Source organism: Colias philodice, chromosome 10, assembly GCF_061535455.1.
Source record: "Colias philodice isolate Cphi_HAF_F1 chromosome 10, ilColPhil1 Martin Lab GWU primary, whole genome shotgun sequence".
Classification (NCBI taxonomy): Eukaryota; Metazoa; Arthropoda; class Insecta; order Lepidoptera; family Pieridae; genus Colias; species Colias philodice.
The window spans coordinates 8,764,046-8,782,817 of record NC_143095.1 but is presented as its reverse complement, the minus strand read 5'-3'; the positions used below and the strand labels follow the sequence as shown (position 1 = coordinate 8,782,817).

Below are 18,772 nucleotides of genomic sequence, written 5' to 3'. Positions count from 1 at the left end.
CCACTTAAAGACTTAATTTCAATCGACTCTACCAAGGTATAAACGAAAGATTCTGGGCATATTTTTACGTTTCACGCAACCGTAATATAGTCTAGTTTACATAGCTAGAACTCAAATCTACTTATCTAATTTTTTTTGAGCACTACACCAAAAACTAAAAAATAACGGTCGTTTTCGGCTGCAAAATCACGTCACCTGACTTTGAAGTGTGTTTACCATGACATGTAATAATTCTCTGAAAAGTGTTTCCATGAAAAAAGTTCTCTAAAATGTTAAGATTGCGTGGATAAATATTACACTGCATTAGGTTGAAGCATATAAAAATAAAACACGATTTACTTCAATCTGAGACGTGGGAAGTATAGCTCCCAGCGTTTTAATAAGGGATAATTCAAAGCGTTACTATTTAAATACTATTGCTTCTTACCAACTAAATATCAGTCATCTTCACCACAATCTTCACCATGAAAATTAGTTTGTTATGTGTATCGTTTTATATTGTTTTACGATTTAAAACAATTTAAATAAGAATAAACGTCAAACATATTATTAGATATATACTAGTTCTATTATTTTATCCTGCGCGTATGTATATAATATTTTCGTGATCCTGCGGAAGGCCGGGCCACAGAGCAAGTAATTGGCCGGGCTTCTATGGTTTATGAATTAAGAATAATGGATCAGAATCACACCAAAATATTGTATAATTATAATTATTATCAAAGAGAAAACAGAAGTAAACGCATAAATAACGTACATCAGGTGGTCTTATAATGCATTTACATTTAATTTATTTATTTACAAAAGTATTATAGCAAGTAGCAACACTACTCCAATCTTGTCAATGTGTAAATTGTCAACTGTCTATTAATGACATCCGGCATTCTTTTTAGTGTTTGACAGCTTTTGAGCTAAAGGTATTTTCAAAAATATGTTGAAAAATTCATGTTTTTATCGAATATTTACTGTAAATATTAAACTTATTGTATAAAAGAACAAATTGTGTTTCGGCTTGTTAAATCCTTGATCTGAATGTGAACGGATTTCCGAGATTTTTATGGGTTACTAGAGTGCTAAGCAGTGTTGTGTTTTTCAGGCTAAATCATGGCCCCCAGAAAAAACAAAGTTGCGAAAGAAGAGGTTCAAGTGACTCTTGGACCACAACATTTGGTGGGTGAAACTGTCTTTGGTGTGGCACACATCTTTGCTTCTTTCAATGACACATTTGTTCACGTTACTGATCTATCTGGTCGGGAAACCATCGCCAGGGTAACAGGAGGCATGAAAGTCAAGGCTGACCGTGATGAAGCCTCTCCTTATGCTGCTATGTTAGCCGCTCAGGTATGTTTTTTTTTTTTCAGTTATTATGCATATCTCAATGTTGGAATAAATTATAACCTTAAATATTGTTGGTCTTTGAAGTCAGATATAAATATTAAGCATTTTAATCTTACTGTTACATTTAGTGCAGATTGTAATCTAAAATTACGAAGTCAAAAGCCACCATAACTTGTCCTCTACCTTTACAATATCATAAACAATGTATCGAGATTCGAGAATAGTTCAACAACACAATTCAACAAATCTATCTAATACATCAAAGTTTCGATTATGTTAATTCTAGTCTAATATCTCATCACAATAATTCATCTGAATTATATTAAAATACTTCAACTCATATACATTTTTTATATTCTTTATAAATTTATATTTATAAAGCATTTGAATGCCATAAAACTAAACATAAATTTCTACTTCAACTCAACTGTATGATTTAATATTTGAAATCTATTTCCAGGATGTTGCTGAAAAATGCAAAACTCTTGGTATCACCGCTCTGCACATTAAGTTGCGTGCTACTGGTGGCAACAAGACCAAGACCCCTGGACCTGGTGCACAGTCTGCTCTCCGTGCCCTCGCTCGTTCCAACATGAAGATTGGCCGCATTGAGGATGTGACGCCCGTGCCATCAGACTCCACAAGGAGGAAGGGTGGTAGACGTGGTCGCAGACTGTAATCTTTAAGTTTAAGCCAACTGTGTGCTGTAATAAAATGGTGTACAGTTTTTGATTGTTTTATTTGTCTAAACTTACCTTACAACATAATTATTGGATGCTTTATGCATTATGGAGTCTTATTCACAAGTACCTTAATGGGTAGCTCTTGCCTTAATTTAAACTCATGACACATTTGATAAGGGAGTTATTGGGGTAAAATTTCGAAAATATTTAAAGCAAATTTGAATAAAAGGGCATAGGCAGGTTGCAATCAGCTTTATTTGAAATACAACATGACCTGTTTATTCCTCTTAAAAAAAGTTTTATGGTAAAATCAGCGCTGTTCAGGTGTTAAAGCATGGCTGAGTCTGACCCGATTGCCATGTAAATTCTCTTTTTTTTTAGTAATGTAAGTAGTTGTTAAGTGTGTGTAACTTGTGGCAATAAATATTTTTTCTTTCTTTCTTAAAATAATCTCATGTGTCACTCAGTATGTAGGTAGGTGGGGCATAATCTCAGGACGTCTCACAAAAACACCACAAGGGATTTTATTGATAACCCCTGATTAAACTTTAAAAATTTGTTTATAGTGAAAACTTCCATAACAGATTCATCAATCATGATAATAAAATAATATTTGGATTGGCGAATCCATTGTAATGAGACTTTCACTATGTAGATGATAAAATACTTTGTAGAATAAATGTGAACAAAAACAAAACATATGCTTGTTACTCATTTAATAATATAATTTCAGACAATAAATAGTTATGTAGATAGGTACTATTCTTTAGCCAACACAAGTACACACACAATTTTGAATAGGTACAAATTTTCAACATAGGTAAGACGTATAACAATGATTTATATGAAGTGGTAAAAATTCAAACGAGCTTTTATAGACATGTATGTAATTAATTTTAAACTTGTTTTTATTTATGTTTTAATATAAAACCTCAACAGTGTAAGTATATAAGAGTAGTTTGTTTGTGTTTCTGCCGAATGCAATGGCCGAATGTGTTTTTTTATGTGTAAAATGTACCAATTTTTTAATTTAAATGTTAAACGGAAACGGTGGGATAGTATTTAATAATAATATAAATTCAGGTTGTATGATTATTTTGTTATGAGCATTTTCTTTTTGTTACCAACTTTTTTTTGGGTGTATAAATTTCTGAAAGTTAAAATTATTTCGGTTTTTATTTTATTATCATTTATATAATTTTAAAGTTAATTTAAGGTAAGTCGATATTAAATTGATCTATAATATTAAATAAATCAAGTTATAAAATTTTCTCAAACGATAATTCATCTAGTCCGACATTTTTAAATAGTCGATGGCAAGCATCAAACCTTATTGAAACTATAGAATATACAATATATTGTGTAAAGAAAATAAGATTGTTATAATTTCCAAGATATCTGTTTAAACTAAATAAGAATATATTAAATAAATCTCTAAATCACTAATTGTGTCATATTCGAAAAATTATAAGCCATTGTAAAGAAATACTAAAATTTTAAAATTCTAATTCAAAAGTATACAATCAATTTTACAAATCATATTATCACATTTACAATAACATTGAATGTAACTCGACTAATATATAATACAAGACAATAATGTGTTGAGCTAGCTATGAGTGGATACTGGTTAGGAGGCGTCCAAATTAACAAAAAAAAAAAAAAACACCTCAAGTAATTTATGGACGCCCTCTTAACATATTTTTATGTATCGTAAATAGAAAATTATTGCATTCATACTATTAGACCGGGAGATACTGACACAAAATTTCGAGTCATTTGTAACAAGGATGCCGGTTCTACAGGGGTCTTAGTACGCAATGACAAAAAGAAAAATGATGGTGTGAACGCTGGTACCGGTGGCTTAGTCGCGTGGGCGTTTGTCGAACTCGTCGGAAAAATAGCGAAAGTCAAACGATTTGTAACACAAAAATTTTAGAATTTACCGATAGCCCATAAAAAAGTAGTAGGCGGTAGTGGCATGCCATACTTTTCCGGTGTGACTTACAGCCCGCCATACCGATGCGAATGTGTTGATTTAAATAAAACAATCATTCAACCATTTGTACCAGGCTAACTTTTGCACAGGTAACTATCGTCGTGCAGCCATTTACGAAAATCGCCATGCCATACTTTTCGGACGATTCCAAATGGTCGCCATACCGCCGAAAATCTGCAAAAAATTTTTATTTTGCCAAACTTTTTGTACCAGTATTGCATTTGGATTTTTGGAGAGTATTTGATAAAATGTGACCATTATTATATTTGCCATACTTCTAGTAGGGGGAAAAAGTGCTGTCATACTTGAAAACTTAATTTATTATTAATTTATATAAGTGAAGATTTCCAACACATAGATCTTTGAAATTTTGTATTTATATTTGTTGATCCTCAAACTTACAGGAAAAATAAGTGCCATACTGTTACAAATCGTTTGACTTTCGCTATTTTCCGACGAGTTCGACTAACGCCCACGCGACTAAGCCGCCGGTACCAGCGTTCACACCATCGTTTTTCTTTTTGTCATTGCGTACTAAGACCCCTGTAGAACCGCCATCCTGTTACAAATGACTCGAAATTTTGTGTCAGTATCTCCCGGTCTATATGGCAGTGAGAGATAAAAATATAATAGACATGAGATTATTTTTCAAACAATTAGAGCTACCATTTTTGAAATTGAATTACCAAATCCACTCATTTCTCATCACCAACCTATGAATTTAACGCACTCAAAGACTAATATAGATACAATACGAAACATTCCTATTTTTATTTTATAGTTATTGCACATTTAACGTTTTTTTTACAATCCTGTTTAAAATATATTAATATAAAATTATGTAAAAAAAAACTCAAAAATTCGCTATTAAAATTGCGCGAGTTTTCACACGTACCGTTCACTTATAGCGTGTGCTAACCCTAGCAACTAGTCATTGCCATACTATTAACAACTAGACTCATTAAAAAGTCCGAGCGGCGTTGTATTACACTTTCATTGAAATTAAAACGTGGCAATGTACAGAGTATCGCTCATCAGAAAACTCTGCCTAAGTACACTGGTTGGCAGGGTTTTCCTTCGGACATTTTTTGAGCGTTGTCTAGTTGTTTATTGTACGTCAATGTGTAGAAAGGTGTGATCAACGTGGTCAGGGGCGAGTGTCGGGTTCGGGTACCGGCCTCGCGCGCAGTTTGCGCTACAACACCGTTTTTAAGCGGATCTTCTTGAGGTGGGAGGGCGAGGCGTTTGGGAAGGAGCGACGTTTCGCGCCCATAGACATCGTCTCAGTATGTGAGACGGATTGTGAGCCGAGTACTGTTCCACCGGCCACGTCTTCCCAAGTCCCACCCAGCATGTCTTCTGATGAGGAGGAGGCTAGTGCTCTGCAGCGGTTCGCGGACCGAGTGACAGCCCCACGTAGTGATCTTGCGTAGGTACGTTTACTCAGCTTAGCGGACACTATTGACGTTCTCGTGCTTTCCGCGTCGTCCGCTGACCGTCTTAACTTCGTTTTTCCCACTTGTGTTTTGCTTGCGTTGGGTTTGCGTATCGCGAGCACGTTTCTCCGCTTGGTGGATAGAGACTTGGGTTTCGGTTCGTTTTCAGCCAGATACCGGGTCCGCGATGGAGTTTTCGCCGGCTCGTTCTTCTTGCCGAATTTCATGTTCATATTTATGATCTCGTGGCCGGAGCGTTGTGCGAGTACGGGTGGGCTGCGACGTCGCTCTGTGTCAGTTTTGGCCGCGACGTAAGCGTTTTCCTTTCTTTCTTCTGTCACTTTGGCTTTTGACCTGGCGTATAGCGGCACCCGCGTTGGTGACGATGTCTTTGGTCGAAGTCTGGACATGGTCAACTGAAAACCATTAATCCCCATCAATTGTATATAAAACCAAAACGTACCGACAGTTATCAAATTACGTTTTAGTAGTTATGATGCATGGTGTTATTAGAACGCATGGGACGACACAAATCAATTTAGTTTCCTTACCCATACTGTTTTAGTAAGAACCTGGAGGTTTATAGTAGTTTTGGGGACGAATTAACACTGAAAATTAAAGAGGTGTGTTACAAAAATAATAAAAACAATTGGGTGTAGGGTCAAGGCTGTGGTTAAACAAGAAGAAGATAGTATAGATAGAGTGGTATGAATATAGAATAGTAAGGTATTCCTGTTTTAATTGTCTAAATATGTTATGTTCAGAAAATATGACAATGGTAAACTGTAATATAATTCTCCTTTTAGATATTTATGTGTACAAGTGCATCATGTGCAAATGCGACTTCAGATTTGTTGTAAATTATGAATAGTGCAGTATTTCCTTTGTATCCTATTTGTGTGTATTTGCCTCATTTGAAAGTTATTTATAAAATAAACTTCACAATATTAGTTTGGGCTTTGTGGCCTGGTTTGAATTAAACTATTATCAACATAAAACCTTCGGAGGCATGTTCATCGCAACCAGATTATTATATCTTATGTAATAGAGATATAGTTATACACACACACATTAACACAATTATATTGCGATAAGTATCAATGTTTACACAATCCGCACATCTGTTCTTGCAAAATAAAGCAAACATTCACATTCACACTCCTACCAATATCTGCATTATTATCAAATGGGCTGGTACATTTTTCCACAAGACGAAAAAAAATTCACATCCGCATAAAACCGTACTTGTGTTGTTGATGATCGACTACGATGGAGCTTACCTACGAATCGTAGGCTACGATAAAAATTCCGTTTCACTCCCAATTTTAATTTAATTTAATCTATTTACTATTTTGCTTAGAAATGTACCAGCACTACATTTCTAAGCAAATTTCATGTAATCCTCATCACATTCACAATACAAAAACAAATCTGCGGCCGCATAGTGCAGCCAGTCACACCACGCCGTGAGGTTGCGGTGTTCGGAGTACGGGATGCGAGAGTTCGGATGCTGCCCATTTAACTCAATGTCATCCAATCATCAATATATTCACTATAACATACATCTACATCCACATCCAAACATCCGCACTTGTACATACGCCATAATCCAACTTGCTACCATATTTTCCCTTCACTTTCTTTCAATCTATTTATCATTTTCCACATACCACCATACTTATTACCTCATTTCACCCAAATTTCATCCACACTACATGCACTCACATCCATATACATACAAACATACATAAATACGCACCTGTGGCCGCATAGTACGTGTGTGCGCCCGCAGCCAATCACGAAGTGCCGCGAGGTTGCGGTGTTCTGAACACGGGATTCGAGAGTTCGGATGTTGCCCAGTTAGATCCAAGATCGAGGCCCCTAGCGAACGACCCACCTGGAATTCACTTGTGTGTTGATATTTTGTGGGAAAATAATGTTTTTGTAGTGAAAGATCTTGTTAATTTTCTAATTTTCTAGGTTGAGGATAGATGGGGATAAGATGTGTTTAAATCTAGCCTGTTATTTGGTGATGAATTAATACTATCTTTTATATTTTGCTTCTAGAAGACTCACCTTTAAAATATTTCTTATCTATACACATAAAAAATTAAAATTAACAACGTATTTACAAAAAAAGGTTCTTAATTATCCTATAATGGTAGGAACTGAAATTTTCATTATAATATTGTCGTGCTTCTAAAGCAGCGTGCATTCGATATAACTGGAGTCTTTTGAAGAGATATCACAAGAAGATAAGCATAAATACAAGCTTTTAGTCAACTACTTGTACATTATAAATTTATAAATATAAATTTACACATACATTATAATAAAAATTGAAGTAAAACTTATGGACAAACCTTCATTGGGTCTATCTCTTCGAAAGCATCCCAATTCTTAGCACGAAGTCTTATCTGAAAGGATTGCCACTTCTAAATTTCGTTGTAAGTAGCAATTCTGAGTGAAATTGCTTCTCAAACTAAGTATAACATCTATTTCTATAAATGATTACTTTTTTACTAAATTACCTTTTCGTTTATAAACAACTCATTGATATGAATGAATCTACATATATGGCAAGTTAACAAAATGTATTAAAACGACATAAAGGACGTGTACTACTACGTACGTGTACTACGTATAATAATAGTTATAACCGCTGATATTATATGTTCTAATAACTTATTACTATACTTTAATAAAATACAAAACAATATGTCCCGATATGCAGATCTTAAACAAATAGAAACTACCGCGCGACAAAACTGGAACTGCGTATAGATCGCGCTAATCTATATACGAAGACTTCGTTTTGAAGTTGAATTAATTTTGAGTTTTGTTTCGCTACAATTCAATACATCAACTAGTACGATCTGTACGCACTACGTGTACCAGACAGGCCTGTACCTGGAAGGGGTTTACCTCTTCGAATATATGCGGCGTGTACTTGGGCGGGAGGGGGGAGTGCGAGCTCGCGGGGGGCGGGGCGTCGCGCACCGCGGGGGGGAGGACGTTGACCAGCCGGCCAGTGTTGTAGTTGCACTCGAGCGTGTAGGACCGGACCAGACCGGTGGCTTTAAGGACTGCTACACGGCCGGAGCCTTCACGCGACATGCCGTCACGTCTGTCTCTGTTGGATTGGTTGGTGTTATCTATACTAATATTATAAAGCTGAAGAGTTTGTTTGTCTGAACGCGCTAATCTAGGGAACTACTGGTCCGATTTGAAAAATTCTTTCGGTGTTAAATAGCCCATTTATCGAGGAAGGTTATAGGCTATATATTATCACGCTACGACCAACAGGGTTGGAGCCACGGGAATGAAAAGGCGTGGAGCAGCTAGTAGTATATACACAAGGTTTTGGACAAATAATGTATGATATTTACCATCTAAAAGTGTTAAAATACTGTTTTTACTATATATCAGCAAGTGGAAAACTTGCCTCTAGCCTTTTAATGTAAAGTTTGATGAAATCTATACAGATACGAACGCTTTGATCGCTCATAAAAGTGACGAATATTATTATATTCACTATATACACAGACACTATATGTCACTTTTATGAGTAACGTTATAACTTAAAAGTTAAGATCAACCCATAATTAATATAAGTTTCTTTCTTCTATTCAGATCGAAAACATGATCATACAAATCTTCTACTAACAAATATAATACCTACTTTCTTGAATTACACCTAGTTTTTATTAAACTCACTTGAGATACATATTCCGCTCAGTAAAGTTGCACGATGAGAAATGAAAGTGCAAATTGTTGAGCGACATAATGCGCGGTAGAAGCATGCATTCGACTGAGTTGTCGACGTCCTCGAAGTGATTGCCATACATGAAAATACCTGAAAAACAAGTCAAGATGCGTTAAACGTTTCGTAAGGTTAAGAGAAAATGCGAATAGAACTTTCCAGAAGAATTTAATTTTCACAAAATGTAAGGGAAATAGGCACAAATTGGTACATTACTGAATAATCAAAATATATGTCATTCAAAACTATTAAATTGTTAAAAAAATCCATTTAAGTAGTTTTATTTTGAATTTTAAGAAATTTGTCTTAAAATAGAAATGAAGATCTGACGGTAACCTTGACAATAACTTTAAAGAATATGGAAGATAAACCTTTTTTGGAAGCATGTCCATGTAAATCAATGTATAAAAACAGTCCACTGTCTGGTTCTTTGTAGGCGCTTTTTGTGACAATAGTAGTGTTGGCTGGCGGGGGTTTCTTCTTACTTATCGCTTTTGTAGGAGACTTTGGTTTTTCTTCCTTGACTATTGGTGTGGGTTGCTGTAATAAAAATAATTGAATTAAAATAGACATAAAATGTATGGTTATGATGTGTAATAATTTAATATAAATTTATTATGTGATATTTAATTCATTTGGATTGATTCCATGTTAAAAATGAATTTTAAAGAATAAGACAAGATTCAATTTTTGAGAAATCTCTGCAAATCGTAAATATTGTTGAAAACATTTCATGATTGGATAGCGACTAAAGAAGGATTCTACCATTTTTATTCTACGATTAAATATGTCAATTATTATCAGTATTTATTTATGATTTTCCAACAAAGGATACAGTCTATATTATCCTTTGTACATAAATCTAATATTAGCCAAAAATAATAACATATATATTATCATCTAACATTACAAAAAACACAAAAAAATCAAAGACTCACAATAATAACGTCGGTAGAAGACAGCACGCTACGAGGCGCAGCAGCGCACACGTCACCCCCGTCACCCACACACACGCTCACACCCACACTTGTCGACGATATTGTTTCTGATATTTTCTGTACACATAGATAATATTGCATTATTGTTTGTTTTTTTTAATTCCTATATATTTCAATAAAAATCATATAATTATATCATTCAATATGAGACATTTTTAAAGAATTGATAAATGGGCGAATACGGGTTCGGATACCGCCTTTTGATTGAATTTTTCTATTAACTTAAATGTTTTCAAATGCTTATATTTTTTTAAATAATCTATAGAGAAATTGTTAATTAACAAAATCTTAATAACTTTGTCTCTGTTTACCTTATAAATTGGAATGTTTCATTCCAACATAAGTAATTAAGAACTTCTATTCAGTTTGAAATTAAATAAATCTACATCAAATAAGACTTACCACTTCTTCGTTGAACTCAGATATCACATATCTTTTGAAACAGTTTGTACAAAAGTAAACATTGTCTCCATCCTTAACGTACTCCGTGTCCTGCAACTGAATAATAAACAGTCTTTTTTTTTAAATTATACAACTACTTTTTCTACAAAACTATTTTCATCATTTTTTTATGACAATCTAGTCAATATCTAAGTGCAACTCTACTTTTGCAGTTTATTTTAAGTACCTTCCGTTGTTGTTCATCAATTTGGATTCTTTGATGTTCGCGATACTCGTCTATGGAGTGATAGGTTGGAGTTTCGGGAATCATCTGCATTGTATTTTATTATTTCGATTTGCGTATTATGTCGAATTTCGATACGAATAAACACAACACCAAATACTGTTTTTATTTTTAATAGATTTTTATTCAATGATTATGTCATAAACGACGATTCGATCCATCTCGAAGTCATTTAGGGATGGGGGGCTTCTGATGATAAATGAACTGCATACTAATACACATCAACGTGTAAGGGTGTACAATACACTCAAAAAAACCTGACAAATATGTATCGATATATTAATACTATGAATATAAAATGTTATCCTAGAAATCATCTGTAACCGGCTAAGGAAAATTGATGTTTCCAGAAAAAATACTCAAGCTTATAGAAATTAATTATGCTAGAAATTATGCAATTCACATATTATTCTGAAGAACTGCTTACCATAGCAGCACTATACCCGGGCACCATACTCGCTATCCCGGGCATAGTATCTTCCATACGACTGACCGCACGTCTACAGTCCTCACACCAGCCCACTTTAACATTCGCCATGCGATCTTTACTGCCCATTGCACTGTCCCTATAAGATAAGGTAAATGTTTATTGAAATTATAAGGACACGAAGGCTAGGTTCAAACATACATACTAAATATATCTTGCAAAGAAAAGGGGAAAAGTTGATATTTCAGATTATCCTGACTTGATTAATGTCCATATAAGCCGTTAAAACAGTCAACGATACCAAAATATGAGTAACTTTTGGTAACATGAAAGTATTCTCATTATTTTTTTCTTTCGGAACGTTACTTCTACCGTAAAATATGGGCATTCGTAGTGCAATAATAAGCGGGTAGATGAAATACAAGTCAGGATCGAAAACCGTTTGCAATTTCAAAACGCAGATGCGTTTTTGAATTGCAAATGCTAGAGAAAAAATATTACAGAGCATAAAACTAACCCAGCAACCGAACTACTAGACTCCATGAGCAGGCTGATGCTATTCTTCAGAGTATCCCGTAGTGGTTTCAGCGGATTTCCTCCATGCACGTTTAATTCTTCACTAGTACTCAAATGTACTGTGGACCCTAAACACGACCTTAGTACTTTGTCGTTGAGTAATGATCTGTCTTCCATATTTGAATTGGAAACATCGGCCGACATAGTTTCGGTAGTTTGGGACGGCATCTCTTGCAACTTCATGTCGTATACCTTGAATGGGAGAAGATCTTTAAAGCTTGTGTGTTCTTTTAATTAATTATGTTTTTCTATTATAAGTAATTATTTATAATTGATAAGGACAGTAGTTAACGTTATATTTTGGACAAACAAGACTTATTTTAGACTAGATAGGGGTACATAATGAAGTTTTAATTTTAATTTTCAGTTTTAAAAATGTTATCGAACTTTATATTGTAGGTACAATATAAAGTTCAGTAATAATTTATTACAAATAATGCCTTTTTGCATGACAATGCATTATTAAACGCACCTCGTTACTTTGCAGTTCTTAATTATAAGGTGAGGGAGGTCATGCTACTTAATTATAAGGGAAGTTGTGAAGCGAAAACAAAATATTAATTAAAGTTCACGTGCACGCTCACACTGCATTAATATCTAATCGTATCCCATAAGCTAACACTATCGGACAAACAAGTGTTATTATTCCCATGTCGTTCATTAATTTATCGCTATCTAACTAATGGACGTTTTAATTAAATGTATACTGGGAACTTTATCGCCAATTTGTTGAAAAAATTGAAAAAACAATTTTTTTTAGCTTAAGCCAATTGCAAATCTAATTATAGCGGGCATCAACAAACCACTAAGTGTGTGGTATTTTAAAAATAAAGCTAACAAAATTTGCAAATTGGCTGCATGCCACGGCGGGCGTTGCAAGTTCAATGTTCCGACTTGGTAACACAAATGTGATATAATTAGCCAATGTTTTTGTAACCCACATTATTTCAGTTGAACAAAGATACATTTTTCACAAATTGAAATGTTTTATAAGACAATGTTTTCGTAACCCATATATTATTTTTAATTTTAGTTGAACTGCACTTGTTTTTAGGTAAACATTTTGCTCTTTATTTCCTAAAAGTGTCAATAAAGCTCACGAAAAACAATTAGGTACTTTTTAAAATTAATACATTTTATTGAAATAAAAAAAAATTGTATTTATCCAGGTTATGTACCTACTAAATGGTTTTGAAGTAAGTTATTGTTATTTTGATTATTAAGAGTTAATTAGGTATAACTTATAAAACAATATTTTTATACCTGATCAGCCAAATTTGAAGCTTCACCACTAACAGATTGAAAGTCTTTAGAAGCCTCATTTGACACTGGCTTGATAGTGGTAGACGACTTATTCTTCATTGCAGATTTGGCTGACTTCTCGCGTTTGTAATCAGAACCTTTGAATGCATTCTTCTTCTTTTTCGTGTCTATAAACTGTTGCAAAAGAGATAGAAACATCAGAACTTATTGGGTAAAAAAAAATTACAAATTACATACTACAACTAGGGAATGCAATCCCGATCCCGCGGGATCCCGATCTCGCGAGATCTCGTGTAATTTTTCGGGATCAATCCCGACGCATTATATGACGAGATCCCGTTCGAGATTGACGGGATTGGGCGGCAGTGGTCAGCGACGCAACACACAACCACTCGGGGCGCAAGCGGCTTCTAAAAGTCCTTTTGCACGTATATCCACGTCTACGAGCTTAGACAAATTAAAATCTACCATTAAAAAAGAAATGGATTTGTTTGAGTGTGGAGGAACAAAGGGGCGATTTTTGCAGTTTGCATACAGGGTGTAATCGTTAAGTGTGCACAGGCGATTATTCCATAACTATTATAGATATCAAAAAACTTTAAACTGATATTGAAAGTACTATACCTAATGAGTAAAATGACAATAAGAACTTTTTTAAAGTAAAACGAGAAATATCCAAAAATGTTACATGAAACGCTCCCATACATTTGATTTCCCATACATGTTGTATTCAAAGCAAATGTTCGAAATGGCATCCTCGATATGGAATACCATTGTATTCCACATCGAGCTCTATTTACAGTTTCTGAATGAACTTTCATTAAAATTAGCGAAGTAATTAAAGCACAAAATCAAATAAAAAAGCAAAACCTTTCATATTAAATGTATGAAATAGTCATATTTCATACTAAATATATGGGAACGTTTCAAGTGACATTTTTGGATATTTCTCGTTTTATTTATAAAAAGTTAATAATGTCATTTTACTCGTTAGGTAAAGGGCTTTCGATATCAGTTTAAAGTTTTTTGAAATCTGCAATAGTTACGGAATAATCGCCTGTGCACACTTAACGATTACACCCTGTATAATTGCTTCGCCAGTGGCGAATCGCCACGCTGTTGCCAACCAGCGTTGAGTCGGAGAGGGCATTCTCAGCAGCGGGGTACATTGCAACGGACATTAGATGCCGTTTAGCAGATGAAACTATTAATACCCTTTGTTTTTTAAGGAGTCATTTAACATTTTCAAAATCACTTTTTTTCCTAATTTCCTTGAAATAAGCTTATTGTTTTGATTACCTAATTTATATTCGTTAATTTCTTTACAACCTGATTATTATTTAGTTGGTAAGATTAAAGAATGAAGGTTTTTATTTTCTTTCGAGTAATATGTTATTTGAGTTAACCTTACAAATCACAAACAAGCAGTTATTAGCTTTTTCAGTCATCTGAACTCATTATTTTTTTTAAATTAGACGGGATCCCGAAAATTCCGGGATCCCGCGGGATTGATATTTCTAATCCCGCGGGATCCCGAATTTGCAATCTCGAGTCGGGATTGCATTCCCTAACTACAACCCAGATAAACCTATTAAGTGTGTGTAATACAGAACAAAGCTCTGAAAATAAAACAGATATTATAAAGAAAATTTGATAGAATAAAAATAATTTACCTCAGCACTTTCACTGATGTTTCCTATACTCCTTGAAGTAAAGCTCTTGCTTTCCTCAAATAAATCTTCTTCCTTTTCATATCCGAAGTGATAGTATCTAAAAATTGGAAAGATGTTAAAACTATGCCTACAAGGTATTACAAAGAAATAGTATTATAATAATATACAATTTGTATTATACTAGCTTTTCGCCCGCGTTTTTAAAGGAAAACCCGCTTAGTTCCCGTTCCCGTGGGATTTCCGGGATAAAACCTATCCTATGTGTTAATCCAAGTTACCCTCTATATGTGTGCTAAATTTCATTATAATCGGTTCAGTAGTTTATGTGTGAAAACCATACATACAAACAGACCTTTCCTCTTTATAATATTAGTATATATAGATTATGCTTTAGGAAATAAAATTCTGGTATAGATTCATTAGAATTGTAATTTCTTTGCTTATGTATAGCTTGAATGAAAAGAAATGTTTAGGTAAAATTTTATAGTTGTCTTTTCAAATCAAATAAACCTTAAAAAAATGACTAATTTTAATATCATCCATACCTTATTAAAGCTCTTGATGCGTAGACCGTCGGATGGTATGTTAATGACGGGTTTAAATACACCCTGTTTAGATTCACCCCTCTAGTGTCAGTTCTATAATGCCCCCTGGCAACCCCATCTGGATTGAGAAACGGTATCATTTTGAACACATATATCTTCCTCAGTTGAATCGCAATGGGATCATTCCTTGTTAATATCAAGTTTAAGAAGCCATTGAATACAAAGCTTGATGGTGTCTCTCCAGGGTGCACTCGGGCAGATATAAATATGACCTGTTAGGATATAATTTCATTTTAGTTTTTACAAATGAAATTGTTTTGTATGTTTTGAATAGCTATTGAATATTTTGTCACAATTATCAATGGTATAAAAAATGAAAATGTACCTTGTGAAATAATTACTAAACGTAGAAAGCTTGTGGCTGTTTATAATAAGTTTATAAGTACGATTGTGGGCTTATTTAAATAATTTTCATAAATTACAATTTTAAAAACGGCAGTATTACCTTTTTGTTTTGAAACTTAAATGGTCTTTCTTGATTGTCAGGAAAGAGATTTTTAAGTCGATCCTCTCTTTCTGTTGTAATACCATGATGTGATGTTATAGTTAGCAAATCCACTCTTCTCCCTATAAGTTTTTATAATTATTAAGACTATTGCCAACAAAAAAAAAGGAAAAATTATAAAAAAAATATATTTTTTGTACCTTCAAGTGAATAAATAAGACATTCCCTGTAATAGTAGATGTCATCAGGTGATTGTGGCGAGGGCAGTGGCAGCATTTTGAGATCAATAGAATTTAAAGCTATTTGCAACTCGGCAAATGAGAATGGATATGTGAAAGCAAAAAATGTTGTTGCTTTCGGGTTTTCACTTGTTCTGTACTTGAAACTGAGAGTGAAGGTGTTATCGTCCGTCTGAAATAAATAGGTTCAGTAAAACAGAAAACACTAAAGATAAAGTATGGCAGGGTTTATTGGATAACTCAGCTTCATATGACTTTTCCAATGTCATTCTTATAAGATTATTTTACAGTGATCAATCGCTACATACAATTGGCATAATTTCATTATTATTTTCTTTGTAATATAATTCTTACATAATATATCTATGTATATAGAGTTGTTTATGACAAGAAATTCCATTATTCATCTTACCGAATGAACAGGACGGTCTCTTATCCTTTCCCATTGTGGTTTCCCTGGTAGTGTCCTAGTCACAGGTGCCATTCCTTGATTATACATCTTGCCTTGTTTGTTCAAGTTTATGACATTCAACCTCACCTATAAATTTTAATTGTTTTGAGTGAAGTAAAAACTAAAAATATACAACGGCGAACATCTCTTTGATGAATTTTTACTCTTATTTTTTTGGTATATTTGTTTTTGAGTGGAAAAATGTTGAGTTTGGAATTGTTTATTAGTGGGACTCAAATAGGAATAATAATTGGCTCAACAAATAATAATATTTTCATTTCTTTGGCAAACTCAAGTTCCTAATAATAATTTTCCAATATTATCCTTCATCATATAAATTTTAATATCATAAATCTCACCTGTACATTTGGTTCGGCTGCCTGTATACCAAAGTAAAACCAGGTGCGGTTTCCATTCTCAAACTCAGTGCCAGCACAATCAGGCCTCGTCCACAGATTAAATTCATAATCAGGTGTTTCTGAAGTATTTGTTTTCTGATTGACTGTTGGAGCTAATAAATTTTTATAATTATTTAAATTACATGTTATTGCATACAGAATAAATAATTAATGCATCCATGATCAAACTCCCTCTCATTCATCTATATAATAATAAAAGTTTATGTCTACATTGCCGAAAATGTTAATTTTCTTGATACTTAATATTAATTAACAGATATACAAGAGGTACTTATTTAAAAAAATAAAAATATTTACTTACCAATTAGCTCCGTTGGGACTCGCTCTACATGTCCCAGATTTCCAGAGTCAAAATTATGAATAAAATAAAATCCACCGCATTCTATTATATTATTTCGATCCATTACTAATTACATTGGCCTACATTATACAAAAATCGCTAATAAGACAATTTTACAGGGTTCTTCCATATGTTTTAACACAACAATTTTTGCGACGATATATTCTTTTCAAAACACATATTTATCAATTTCGAATTGACACCATAAAATATAAAACTTCACTGTTTTTCTAAACAAAATTATGTAATTTTGTTGACATCGATTGACGGATAACAGCTGATTTGTTTTATTGGTAAGTTTTTATATTTAGAACGATGTTAATCTCGTTAAATTAAGAAATTTCTACATTAATTGCTAAATATTACATTAAAATTTAATTATATTGTTTTTAAAATAAAAAAATATAAGGTGCATTCACTTTTCAGATGAAAAAATTATTTTTTCCTCATAAAATTTTATTCAAGATGGCTGCCCAATATACAGCACAGATAAAGCAATCAAGACAGATAAAAAATAAAACAATGTTATGAACAGGTAATCAACTAGATCTGTGGGTAATCATAATGCTCTAATCACTAATGTATGTGTGATTAATTTTTTTTAATTTCAAATCTTAGAGCCAACATAATATATATATAATATGAATGGGCGGCATAATTCATCATCCGATACACTGACTTTAATTAGGGGTGAGAGCAAAGAATAGAAAATCTCTCTCTGCGACAATGTGTCTTTATGGCAGTATTAAGTGACTACCAAAATACTAAAGTACTGTGAACCCACATGTGATGATGTGAACCCATCATCCTTAATCTTATACATAAAATTCTCGTGTCACAATGTTAGTCTGCATACTCCTCCGAAACGGGTGGACCGATTCTCATGAAATTTTCTGTGCATACATGGACTAATAAATATATTTGTCTATGGTGCATATCGGGTAAGTCTGAGAATCGGCCAACATCTATTTTTCATATGTACCACGGGCGAAGCCGGGGCGGACCGCTAGTAATATAAAATAATAATAAGAATGACAGGGTAACTTTTATATGTAACAAAATCTCTATTTAATTAATTATTACATTCTGACTCTGTTTCAAAGCACTCTATGTTCAATGTTTGCGACCTACCCGCGTTTTATTGGTTAAAAAATTGAACATACCTGATGATGATGTTTCGAAACCAGTCGTAATTTTTTGTAATAAATAAAAATCTAAATATAGTGGAACTAGTGAATTGTGTGTTTCTTTATTATAACAAAATCTTCTCGATATGTATTATTAAGGCCAAATAATGTAGCTACCTATCTATGTATATGTAAAATAATATGTATATGGATGTGAATTCTGATGCTGCAAATACCACCCATGTACATGATAATATTCTGTACCTACCTGGCAAGTAGGTATGGTAACTATCTACATTACCATG

General features: G+C 33.5%; 2 protein-coding genes across 4 annotated transcripts; one reads left to right on the top strand and one right to left on the bottom strand.

Annotated features, from left to right (window-relative positions):
• Window positions 1–792: 792 nt before the first annotated feature.
• On the top strand, window positions 793–2,065 carry LOC149485348 (small ribosomal subunit protein uS11). The gene is made up of 3 exons (XM_089700227.1): window positions 793–917; window positions 1,097–1,341; window positions 1,799–2,065. Exons 2-3 carry the CDS (start codon window positions 1,105–1,107, stop codon window positions 2,015–2,017), a joined length of 456 nt encoding a protein of 151 aa, XP_089556353.1. The 5' UTR covers window positions 793–917; window positions 1,097–1,104; the 3' UTR covers window positions 2,018–2,065.
• Window positions 2,066–4,630: 2,565 nt separating this feature from the next.
• On the bottom strand, window positions 4,631–17,837 carry LOC149485347 (cytosolic carboxypeptidase-like protein 5). Of its 3 annotated transcripts, XM_089700172.1 has the most exons (19): window positions 17,302–17,837; window positions 16,941–17,092; window positions 16,543–16,668; window positions 16,092–16,302; window positions 15,892–16,013; window positions 15,387–15,658; window positions 14,842–14,938; window positions 13,169–13,342; window positions 11,847–12,097; window positions 11,330–11,468; window positions 10,846–10,929; window positions 10,620–10,715; window positions 10,158–10,274; window positions 9,591–9,759; window positions 9,174–9,312; window positions 8,382–8,589; window positions 7,820–7,873; window positions 7,216–7,353; window positions 4,631–5,872 (listed from the first exon to the last, which is right to left on the bottom strand). In XM_089700172.1, the coding sequence occupies exons 1-19, from the start codon at window positions 17,402–17,404 to the stop codon at window positions 5,216–5,218; spliced, it is 3,309 nt and encodes a 1,102-aa protein (XP_089556298.1). In that variant the 5' UTR covers window positions 17,405–17,837; the 3' UTR covers window positions 4,631–5,215. The 3 variants fall into 3 exon arrangements, with proteins under 3 accessions (XP_089556298.1, XP_089556299.1, XP_089556300.1); XM_089700173.1 differs by lacking the exon at window positions 7,820–7,873 and having other exon boundaries at window positions 17,302–17,836; XM_089700174.1 differs by lacking the exon at window positions 10,846–10,929 and having other exon boundaries at window positions 17,302–17,836.
• Window positions 17,838–18,772: the final 935 nt, after the last annotated feature.